This window comes from Stylophora pistillata, chromosome 1, assembly GCF_964205215.1.
Source record: "Stylophora pistillata chromosome 1, jaStyPist1.2, whole genome shotgun sequence".
In the NCBI taxonomy this organism is placed as follows: domain Eukaryota; kingdom Metazoa; phylum Cnidaria; class Anthozoa; order Scleractinia; family Pocilloporidae; genus Stylophora; species Stylophora pistillata.
The window spans coordinates 40,353,228-40,365,955 of NC_142519.1; the positions used below are offsets into that span (position 1 = coordinate 40,353,228).

The 12,728-nt window shown below is 37.6% G+C and overlaps 1 protein-coding gene across 5 annotated transcripts in view; it reads left to right on the forward strand.

Annotated features, from left to right (window-relative positions):
* LOC148742508 (uncharacterized) overlaps positions 1-12,728 on the forward strand; it is a 59,367-nt gene that overhangs the window by 13,134 nt on the left and 33,505 nt on the right. The window contains exons 3-5 of one of the 5 annotated variants that reach the window (XM_088757089.1): positions 3,144-3,217; positions 4,960-5,059; positions 6,163-7,008. The exons of 1 other annotated variant lie outside the window; for it this stretch is intronic. In XM_088757089.1, the coding sequence (XP_088613215.1) occupies positions 3,144-3,180 (37 nt within the window). In that variant the 3' untranslated portion in view covers positions 3,181-3,217; positions 4,960-5,059; positions 6,163-7,008. Of the gene's footprint in view, positions 1-3,143; positions 3,218-4,956; positions 5,060-6,162; positions 7,009-12,728 lie in introns of those variants that run through there. 3 more of the 5 variants (XM_088757083.1, XM_088757094.1, XM_088757092.1) reach the window with 3 other exon arrangements.

Consider the following 12,728-nt stretch of genomic DNA (forward strand, 5'->3'; position numbering starts at 1 on the left):
TATTAATAAACTGAAGAGTTGTAAGGATATCGCTTTATACGTTTTGGATACAATGAACTTGGATACAACTTAACGGCCTGCTCCCAGTTGGCTTGTTAGCTCAATTGGTAGAGCGCTGCACTAGTATCGCAGAGGTCAGTGTTTCGAATCCCGTACAGGCCTGACTTTTTTCAGGTCTGATTTTCGCTATTGCTTAAATAGCGCTATCTACTGCGAGGATCGTGCACCATATGTGTTTATACGTTTTGTTACGAAATCTTAAAGGAGGTGAAATTTCGATGAATTTTCACAACACCAGATTCGAAAAAGGACAACTGAATGTAGTGTGACATTAGTGATGATGTAATGATTTACTAACTCGAAGCCTGGACGCTTCGAGCTATTTTAAGACGATCGCCAACTCAGAAGCAACATTACCTACTGATGAAATAAAGAATTAGACTGAATCCTTGGACGTAAGTCAAGACACAAGTTAAAAAAAGGTAGCATTTCGAGCAACTGAATACGAACTATTTTATCGACCACATATTCGAAAGGGGATAAACGAATGTAATCTGACATAATGTAGTGGTTAATGATTCACCAACTCAAACGCTGTAAGCTTTGAGCTGTTTGAGGCCTGAGGACGATCAGCAACTCGGAAGCAAAGGTGGATAATAATAAAATTAAAAGTAGAGAGGACGTTTTAAGACAGTTGTTAAGATATCTCGCAAATGTGGACATTTTGCTGATCGTAATGTGCATTGTATCGACGACTGTATACAGATGTGAAAAACATTGCTAAAAAGAACAACTGAGTGTTGTATTATTTTGACACCTAGAAGGAGGTGACAGTCTCAAGTACGAACTAAATGCGAATTATTTCATTGAGCACAGGTTAAAGAGGACTATGACCCCTTCGACAACTCGGAAAATCTCATCAAGATGAAGCCGGTTCCATAAACGGGAAGAAGTGCCGACTGATTTGATCGACAAAAGAACGGAAGTTTAAAAAATTATTTGAAAGAAGGCAGTGCGGGCATGATTTAACGCCAACATCGTGTTGTGTAACAAAAGCTGCTGCTTAATAGACCCCTGTTATAATATGTTAAATAATCTTGATAGTGTCTGGCTTATAAGTATTCTACGCGGTAGTTGGTGACTCGCGCGGTCATGAAATTAGTTACTGTTTTGGCCAATCAGCAAGCGGTTATTTGACTTGAGATTGGAAAACAATGCTGCTAAGGTCACAACATGACTTCCCGTGAAATTAACTGCGTTCGATTGATAACTTTCGCAAGATCGGACTCTTGGGAACGAGCCTCATTCTTGTATGTCAAAATCAATTTCATTTTGTGGCTTTCTTGAACGCTGAATGTATTCTAACTGTCTCAAAACACGGCTAAATCTGTCGGGAATGCATTTCAGAAAACACAGCGACAAACACCGGGTATCGATCTACCTTATCGCGCGAAATGAGTGGACATCCTATCCGAGATGGAGGCGAAACCTAGATTTTAAAAAATGCAATTTCTTCTAAAAATTAGAAACTTTGAATCGCTTGGCATGGAAACTGAATGGAGAATGGCAATTTCGCGATCCGAACGACGTTCCAGCCCGGTAAGTTAATTTCATTGGATTATCATAACATGTAACAGAATAATTATTTACAAATTGTGTAGCAAAGGTTCAAGTTTACTTAACTGCTAGCATTTGATTATGGAAGATGTTAAACGAATTATTCTAATTTTTTATGATTAATTCACCTCGTAAATATAGTAGTAATTAGCTGTGTTTCGGTAACATGATTTGCTTCAATTCGGCTTACATCCTTTGCAAAAATCATGTAACGCAATCGTTGTCTATCCCAAAATAGGGCGGAAAAGTAAGGTAATAACGTTTCTCGTGCGGCCACAGGTCAAGTCCTTGCTTACTTTCTAGTAAGCGTTACGGTATCGTGGCTATTGTAGTGCCATTATCACATTCGTGACATGAAAGCTCGTAAAATCTTCTCGCTTTGTGAGAACGTGTCGTTTACATAATGAGGTTGAGAAATTTTATCACGGGGTCACGATCATTTGCACGTTAACCGAAGATGACTTGACAGTCATTACAAAAGATAATGTTCATTTGATCGCTTTCTTAATATTCGGCTTTCGGCGCAGATAAAAAGCGCGGCAAAACTGTTGGTGGCATTTTCCGTCAACGATTTCTGTAGAATTTTATGCAATCAGGCGCGTTTCCATCGCTGTGTTAACCACAGTGTATTCAAAACATTTCTATGGTACGTGAAAGACAATGAATGGAACTGATTTTTACTGTAAAATTACAACTGTGACAAAGCTCTACAAAAAGCTTGTACATGTCGAGGGCTAAATAAAAATAGTAAAGCCTCAAAGAAGAATTGATATTTTACTTAAGATAGCATCCAATTTGATGTGAAACATTACTGCACTTTAGCAGACTGTCCCATCTATTGTTATCTGTTTTATCTGGTGTTGACTTAAATAAAACAGACAAATCTTAATTTAGCAATGACATGGCATATATTCTTTCATGTCATTGGTTATTTCAGGAACTTAGTTCCTGAAGAGTAAGGTTCATATTACAAACCCAAATCTGATTGGTTGATACAGTAACTTATTTCCCAAAGATCTCATTAAAAATGTATTTGAGATCTGATTGGTTCATTCAGGAACTAAGATTCCTAAAATGTCAAGTACATTTTTAAATGGTGAAGTACATTTTTAAATGGGGATGTGTTACAGGAGAAGGCATAGGTGGCCCAAGCTCTGCCACAGGCTCTTTCACAGTGGATTATTAAAGAGTTTGTATAGTGGTTTAGTTGGACTTGCTTTTGAGCTCCGTAAATGTAAAGTTGTGTGAAATAAATCAAAGAAAATTGTCTTACCTTCATAGAGAGTAGTCTGTGCTCTCTATGAAGGTTAAGACTTTATTTCTTTGATTATTTCACACAGCGTTACCTTTTACGGAGCTCAAAAGCAAGCCCAACTAAACCACTTGACAAACTCTTTAATAATCCACTGTGAAAGAGCCTGTGGCAGAGCTTGGGCGACCTGTGTTGAGATTCTCACCTACAAATGGATGTGCACATTCTGAAGTGTTCCTCTGTTTATGATTATGTTTATGTTTTATGATTTTAGCACATCTCTGGAGATGAGACATTTTGCATCACAATAAAAACTTCTGTTATCATGGAATCCACGAGGCCTTAAAGGTTAGAAAGCAAGTCTGTGATATGAGTACATTGGATTAATTGACAGTTTAATCGACGGCTGCTTCATGAAAAAATGCTTATTAATGTTAAGATTTGCAAAGACTTAGTTTGAAAAATAAATTTCATGATAAACATATACATATAATTATGTAATATATCTATTGGCATATTTTATAAGGCATACCTTTTATTGAACCAAAGTTTTAAGCCTCCAAAATTACTTCTTGTCCTAAAACCTTCAGGTTCCCAGTGTTGAGAATTTCTTGGAATTATTTGGATGCAGAAACTCCCAAGAATTCCACCCTCCTTAACTTATAGGTAGTTTGTATAGCTGAGAATTCCTTGTAATTCCTAGGAATTTCAAGTCCTCACAAAACTGGAACCTTCCTTTCCCAGAAATTTCCAGTCATTCCAAGCTTTTCAAATCAGAGCTTATTGCATTGTTGGGAATTTTTGAGAATTCCCAGGAATTCCCAGAAAACTGGGAATTCAGTTCGCAAGGGCTGTTACATTTTTCAGTATGTGTTGGTGCATTGCTTGATTTTCATCTGCAGCTCAAATTGAGTTATTTATTAAATACTATGATTAGATTTGCCTCTAAATTTTACCTATCAACATGTGGCTTTGTAGCTGACAGTTGGTAGTAGACTGCCCAACTAGTATCATGGAGGCAGGGGTTCAAATCTTTTCAAAGCATGAATGTTTCTGGTTTACTTTCTGCAATTGCTTTAAAATAAATTGCACTTTACTTGTGAGGATCATTTCTTGGGTTGAATTTCATCTGCATGTCAAATGAAATTTACTTCATTAAAATTATGGCTTCCGTAATAACTGAACATATTACGTATGATGGACGATCCTCGCAGTAGATAGCGCTATTTGAGCAATAGCGAAATTCAGACCTGAAAAAAATCAGGCCTGTACGGGACTCGAACCACTGACCTCTGCGATACTAGTGCAGCGCTCTAACCAATTGAGCTAACAAGCCAACTGAGAGCAGGCCGTTAAGTTGATTCGTAATGAACCCGTGAAAGTGATAAATGAGATAGAATAAATATATGAAAATCATATATTTTGAACTGCGGTATTTGATACGTATGATGGACGATCCTCGCAGTAGATAGCGCTATTTGAGCAATAGTGAAATTCAGACCTGAAAAAAATCAGGCCTGTACGGGACTCGAACCACTGACCTCTGCGATACTAGCGCAGCGCTCTAACCAATTGAGCTAACAAGCCAACTGAGAGCAGGCCGTTAAGTTGATTCGTAATGAACCCGTGAAAGTGATAAATGAGATAGAATAAATATATGAATTAAACCACTTCATATATTTATTCTATCTCATTTATCACTTTCACGGGTTCATTACGAATCAACTTAACGGCCTGCTCTCAGTTGGCTTGTTAGCTCAATTGGTTAGAGCGCTGCACTAGTATCGCAGAGGTCAGTGGTTCGAGTCCCGTACAGGCCTGATTTTTTTTTTTTTTCAGGTCTGAATTTCGCTATTGCTCAAATAGCGCTATCTACTGCGAGGATCGTCCATCATACGTATCAAATACCGCAGTTCAAAATATATGATTTTCATATATTTATTCTATCTCAACTGAACATATTGTTAATGTCACCATTTGCTAAAAAGGATCTGAAAAATTGAACTGCTTTCACTCAAGCATTTTTTCTTTCTGTTTTGTTTGTTCATTTGTTTTCTTTTGTTTTTTTGTTTTTTTTTTTTAATTAGTAGATGACACAATTTATCAGTTAGTGAATAATAGATGATTTGGCGGCGCTTGTCTGTGATTTCTTTGAAGATCAACCTTTGGAACCATTTAAAAAGGGTTTAGGTAAGTTTAACATCTCAGACAAGATCATTTATTTAATTAATTTCCTTTGAAAATTGTGGAAATTCTTAACATGGTCATGAATATCAAGCCTTGAATAACTCTTGCTGAAATGGTGGTGAAAGAGTATGCAAGTAGTCAGCTGAATAAATGATTTTCAATTGTAGCAGTGGAAAACAATTGAAAAAACCATGACATGTGTTTAATAACTAACTTATTGACTCACATGTATGCGTCAGCTGCAACTGAATTATTAACAAAATTGGGTCCTCCACTAATTTCTTTCCAAGTTTACTAATGATGACATTATCTGTGTTTATTGCTGACAATACTTTTCTCTTTATTCTCGTCCTTGGTCAACCTGGCCAAAAAATGATCATCCTTCCTACAAAATGTTTGATTTGAGCTTACTTACACCTTTCAAGTAGTCTGATTATTATTTTATGACTTTTTCCTTCATTTTCTAAATGTGAAAATGAAGGAGCCTCTCTTAATTGTTTTGACCGTTAAACCCCTGAGGGGGACTGGGTTCTAATTTCTCCTCACAGTATCACCCTAAAATCAAAAGTAAAGCTCCAATGAGAATCAAGGAAATTCTAATCACTAATTCAACATGCTCCTGATTGGGAAACAAATTCTTCTTGTCAGTATCATAGGAAATGCAGAGAGAACAGTGTGAAGAATATCATGAATACTAATGCTGGATTGTAAAGGGTTCATTGACAGTCAGGCTTCTTGAATAATCACTTCAGATTCACCCAGAGCTCTGGGGTCTCTTGAAAATTTTACAGTTTTGTGAGTGACATGTAGTTTGTGTGGTTTCTTTTAACTTCGCACCAAGGCCATGTTATTTTTACTTATTGACCACTTTCATAAATGGCTGCCGGATTAATATTCTTTTGTTTAAATTTAAATTAGCCTCTCTGGCCTCGCTTGAGATAATGCATTATTTTGAATTTTGTACCGGAGAACGAGGCCAGAAAGGCATCATTTGTGTTCGTTTTCATACTGGGAAGGTTATATTATTCATTTAACTTGTACTTCTTTGTATTGTTTTGTTTCGTTTTAATCTTACAATGTATTTACGTATTTCTTATCCCCTCCAGCCGGATTCAATGCTCGTAAAATGGATGCAAGCTGTTTTGAAAACCTAAAAAGCGGCCGAGGCGGCCCGTAGAAGGGTAACATGTGCTATTTCTCCATATGTCCATTGAAGGGAGAATCGTCTGTAAAACTGATTAAAAATACTCTTAAGGAGGCTCGAAAGGGTTTTTTTGACCGCGGGGAGAATGGATTCCAAGATACACGCAAGCTTATTACTCGCGAGAGAAATAAGCGATGGCGCGCGCGATCAGATCCGCGGGCGAGTTGTAAACAAACATGGCCGCCATGAGCGTTTCAAAAACTGCCGGGTACCTCTAGCTCTATTGTTTCCAGCGGAAGTGGTTATTTGAGAAACAAAAATGGAAAGTTTACTTCTTGAAAGCAGGTAGGAAAATGTTCGGATGGCAGGGTTCTTGCCGAAAGTGGTCAAAAAAATTTTAATTAACAAGCTAAAGGAGGATGGTGAAGTCGACACCCCATCAATAAAGTCGTGTCGAGTGCATTCGGTAGGTCTTACTTTGTTCCGCGAGAAATTTAAGTGGATACCTCTGAGTGCTACGATTTGTTTCGCATTGTATTTGACTCCTAATAAAATGAAATGACCGAGAACTTTCCTAAACAACTCACTGGAAGATGAAAAGGAAAATGAAATCATTGTTGGATCCAGGATTGTAAACATTGGACAGTTTTATGAACAGAAATGGAGAAGTGTAAATGTTGCTATAAAAATAAACATAATTTTCAGTACACAAGGGATCGTAAAAATGTAGATGAGACTTTAAATTAATTCTAATTCAACAACAGACGGTAAAATTAAAATAAAATATTCATCTTAAACTTGTGAGAAAGATTGTTGATATTTCCCTCGATACACTGTCAATTACAACTACGAAAAGGCAAACTCGCATTTGTTAAGAAAAGATTGCAAAATTTTTTTTTGTTTTCCATTTAAAATGGAATAATGAAAGTTCACGGTTATGGCAGTGGAAAAGAGAAAAAAAAAGAAAAATTAAGCCAAGTCTTGTTCATACCTCTAGTACCTCGAAAATTAAAGAAATTCGCGAAATCTGCGACGACTAACAAATTACTGACGTATACGAAACCCTAATTTCCACTGAGTTTGACGCTCGTGACAATCTGGAAGACGTTAATGCAAATTCTTTTCACTAGAAATTCTTTTCACTCCTCCACTTCAAATTGCACATAAGCAATAATTATATCGGTCAATCATGGTAAATGCATGTGCATCGCTGAATGAGGCCTTCGATCAAGCCATCTTCTCGGAACAACGACAAGATACCATCCAGACGTTCGATGGAAAGCTTCATCTTTCAACAAATATGGTCCAGAAGCTGGCAGATGCTGGGTTGTCTCATGTTACACTACAATCTGTGTACGAGAAACTCAACATTACCGGCCTCAATGGAGTACTGGCATTGGCGCCATCTGCAAAATCAACTTGTCATGATATATCGAATTCCGCTAGAGAATTCTCTCCGGAGTTCATTTCCAACTGTCGTAACTGTAAGCAGTCTGAGTCTCAAATGATGACTTATTTTTCAGGAAGGTGTAAAACTACAAAACAATGTGAATCCATCTTCAGGATGAACGATTTTTTCCGCTATGAGGGCATCCATCGATTCATCGCGCGGACACGAACTCGTCCTCGCGAAAATGAGCCTGTGAGTCAGCGGTATAGTTAAAAACGCGTGACCGGATATAAAAGTGTAAGCTAGAATTGCAAAAACCGGAAATAAACCTTGTTAAGTTGATGAACTAATATCTCGAAAATTAGTTCGGTGACCTACCCTGATTTTTTGTATACAAATTATTTACATCATTACGCATTCCTGAAGAAAATTTAAAAAAAATTTATCTAGTGGAAATTTTTTTACATTTTAAAACAGCATTTTCCTAAATAATTCAAGTTCTACTAGGTAGTTTTTTTTTTATATCACGTATACAGGTAGAGAATGTGATGACGTTTAAGAAATTTGAAAAAAAAAACTAGGTCACCGACTTGGTTTTTGAGATATCTTTCAAAAACTGAGTTTTAGAGGGTCTTTTAGCACTACTGTGCTGTTGCCATGGCAACAGATAATGCCTGACGAACCCCCTTTAAAGATTGCCCTAACATATTGTTATGCATATGTCGAGTTATTATCCTGATGATAAGTTTGATAGTCCTGATATCTTTTACTGATTGGCGCTTGCTGTTCATTGTTGAGACGTTCCAGCTTTTTGCTTCTGCGGAAGACGCCTCGTGCCATCACACGGAGGCTGATGACGTCGCCTTTCAGTAAATGAAGAAGCTAAAGAGGGAGCGTACCGCGTGATCAGCTAGGTCGTCATGGACAGAAGAAAAACAATTTAATGCCCTCTCTGGCAGACATTCTTCCTGCGCAGCTAAAAATACAATTTGAATTGTAAATTGGCAAGTTGTGGTGGTTTTGTTATAGAGGAGACACATAATTAAATAGAGTGAACCTGCCGTTGTGTTTTTGGCTTTCTAAATCTCTGTCTTTCTGAATCAGTCAAACTGTATTCGTCAACATCATCACTTTAACTGGTTTTAAAAGAACATGTGGTCTATTAATATCTGCAGAATCACTTCGGCTTTAACGGCTCTGATTACGGTACATACGTAATAATGTCAGCACAGGGGCTGTGGTGTTACATCGTACATTAAGATATAATTGTGAAGAAAAGTCATTTTATCCCAGTGAAAGTTTAAAAAGCTTTGAAATCAAATAAACAACCAAAACCAAGCAATTTTTTTCGCGAAATAAGGAAGAGAAAAACATTTGAATATGAAAAACCAGGATGAGAATGGGTCAGGGGAGGCGAGATGGGGTGGTGTTACAGATGCGCAGTGCGTGCTAAGTCTCAACCCTTCAGTTTCTCACCCTTTTTAAACGTAATTTCAACTAGGAGATCTCTCAGTCATTTGGATTCAAATCATCCGTAAATCATCACTTGTTTGTAATATTTCGTCCTGGCATAGAAATGTAACCAATCAAGAACAACTATTCTTGGGAAGAAGACCTTGCATATTCCGCGGTTAGTTGGGCAGCAGCAGTTCATAGAAATGTTTACTTGGCAGTCCCTGCCGTCACTAATTTTCCCGCCGAAAATATCAAGGGCGACCATTGCACGGATTGGTAGATGTTTTCTTTGAGCGAACACGTTCAGCATCTGCAAACAATATAACAAGATGCATTTCAATCACCTTATTACTTCGAGTGTGTTTCTCAACAGACCATCGTTGACCGAGCAGGTCACCAAAGTTTCCTAATTCACGACACAAAACTCGGCTCTTGTTAGGAAACTGGCGTGGAGTTGCAGGAGCTTACATAGTGAAACTCCACCTTAGCCAACCTCTTTTCGGAGATTATATTACCTTAAAAGCTGAAAAACCATCTGTTAAATCTTACCACACGTAGACTGAGGAAAGCGAAGAGAGAGAAAATAAGCTCTACCGACATATGGCTTACGTCAAAACTATAGAATATCGTACAAGTTCACTGACTGATGTTGATAGAAATCATTTTGAACTTAAAACCAAATTAGGGGATTACATATGTCTCATGGCAAGGATATCATTTGTTACTTAATAAATTCCCACGTAATTAGTAGGGCTGCCTTGGTAAGCCTTAGTTATGGGATCCCACATTTTTCCTTAACATGCGAAACATTTGTTAGGCAAGAGTTTTCCACGGTACACCGCGACCACACTCGTACCCATCTTTTTCGCGCTCCACTTTAAAATACAGATACATTTCTGTGGCAGTGTTCACCACGAGGGAGATACAGCAACATGGAGTTAATATTGGTAGGCTGTGCTCTGGTTTATCTGAAAGCTTTTGTGTCAGAGTCAAGGCCAGGTCATGTGTAATACTCTTGGCCAAGGCACTTTACTTTAAAGTACCTCTACCCAACCAAGAGTACCGTACAAATGGGTGGTAGCGTTACTGTCAGGGAGACCTCATGTAGGCCTAAGATGACATACGTCGCATTCATTCAGATCAACTCGATACATATTAGAATCTACAAGTATTTTCCTTAAGTTGAGCGGGTGGCATATGTCTTCGTGGGAGTTTTACTATGATTTGTCGTCTATATCCTGCATCTGAGTCATTGTTGAACCGTGGGACGATCTCACCGGTGGACGTTCTCGTATTGGCCCCAGGTGCCGCCTGCAAAAAAGGCCATCCCCCATTTTTATGTGCTGTGATTTCTTAGTGATAGGAGGTGTGTCTCGGGGCGTAAGAGCTTGAATAATAGCGTGAGTACAGGCGTGAATTTTTTCTCGCTCCTCCCCTTACGCTATGCGACTCACACTTCGTGCCCGCCTCGCGATCATCTCCTCTCGCCTGAAAACGTAAAACAACACGCCGGTTTTGCTGGCTACGTATTAGCTACTGTATGAGAATTAATTGTTTATCCTACAGAAAAAAGGTCTTCAGCTGTTTTTTCTTTTTGGTCTGAGAAATTGAAAAAAATAAACCATTGAGGAAAATGAAATGCTGAATTGGGTATATGTTTATCCTTTCGGAAGAGATGTCGACGAAGCAGATTTTTAAACAAACACTGAGTTTAATTACATTTTAAGTTTTTGTCAAACTACAAAGGAAGGAAAATATATACATTACAATATTTTACAGATACAACTAACTACAGGAATCACAAAAGTTCCAAGAATATCACTAAACTACTTACAATTCTGTACCTTCTCTTCTAACTTTTGAAGCGAGGGACGTATCTATTTATACTTTTACAAACATATGTAAAACATGTGTATTATGCAAAACAAATGCTCCATTGACATTTTGAAAAGTTCTTCCCAAAAATTTAATTATGATCGCAAAATCCTTTGTTATTCAAATACTCACAAAACACGTGGAAGTAAAAGTATGATTGACTATTCAGTTTACTACAGTTTTGAATATTTAATTCAAGAGATAACGACCTTTTGATAGCACTTATAAATTAGGAGTATTACATTGATAGCAAACTGAACTGGGAAATGTCTTACCGTGAAAAAAGTTAAAACTTTCAATAACCAAAAATAATATATTCGAGAGCTAGATTAATTTTTAAGATTATGCTGGGTGGAAATAAGCATTCTTGTGGCTAGCAACTAAAACAGGTTGAACTTTATTTTAGTTTGTCTTCTTCGAAACAGTTACATATTCAACTTACCGGTTAAATTTTTTTAAGGCTACTTGTGCCTGTCGATAAAAAAAGACGCTTTGGCTCTCTCAAATGAATTAAAAATAAAACAGACTTTACGTTTATCAGTTGCTTGCGCAAAGATCAAATACCAGCTATAAACATCTGTGGGCTTTTTATATATGTTGATGTCTGTTAGACAATTTGGTTCTGCTCGAAGAGTTCTGATTATAATTTACAAGTCTAGGCTGCTTATGCTTATGGCCGAGCTTCTCTCGCTTTCTTCAGTTGTGACTTTGTAGTTTATCTGTTCTTTCATGACTGAGATGGTCTTCCATTCAGGGCGGATCCAGGATTAAGTTCAGGGGGGTTCGAGAGATTTTGAAAATCAGGTCTTCGGAAACATGATTTCCAGCATTTTGAGGGAAAATTTAGGGGGTTCGACTCAACCACCCGAACCACCCCTGGATTCGCCCCAGCACTGTACTATTCTGGGCAAGATTCACAGTTTACCAAATATTTCTACTGTATAGGAGGTAAACGACTACGCCGAAAGCCTTGATGCCACTAAAACCAGGACAACCCCAGCTGAGACAAGCATATCCCCTAAAATTTGCCATTCATTTCCCTTGCGTTCACTTAAACACACACGTGCGTGCATACGTAAGCTATAAGGTCCATGTTCAATTACTTAAACTCGTCAACAAGCCTGATATCCATATGAAACGTCCCGTTAGCTGATCAATCATGAAAAGTTAGGCGAACAATAATATGTTTTGCGTTAGGTTCTTCGGTAGGAGAGAAAGTAAATTAAAATATTTCAGTGAGGTCTTCAGCTCGATCATGGTTTCCCACAATCTTCGGACAAAAAGAGACATTGTAAACATACCCTACGATCTTTATCTTACTTGATTTCGCGAGTACTTTTTTTTACAATTTCTCGGGTACTTGATTTCGCGATTTTGGCGAGACAATACTTCGCAGGGCTTTATTATCGCTTTTTCACTAGGCAAATATAAAAAAAAGGCATTAAATTTCCAAAATCATTTCATTTTGCAAAATGTCTTACCATTTAATGAAGATGATTACTGGATTCTCCGTTCCATAAGCTAAATCTTTGCAAATTAACCTCATTTGACAACAGAGGATAGAACATGAATAGAAGTTACCTGTAAGAGCGATTAGTCATTTGTGTATTTGTTGACACATATCTTGTAGATGTTGTTTTTTCAAATTTTGATAATTTCCTTTCTGCGATTTGAATTCTCCAAAGAGGATTAGATATCGCTTGTTTATATTGTGCGAGGATTTTTTCATGCGCGGGTCTTTACTTTAGTGATTTATTTGCAATCGCGAAAAACGCGAAATTAAAGGTCCCCGAAATTAGGTACGAATA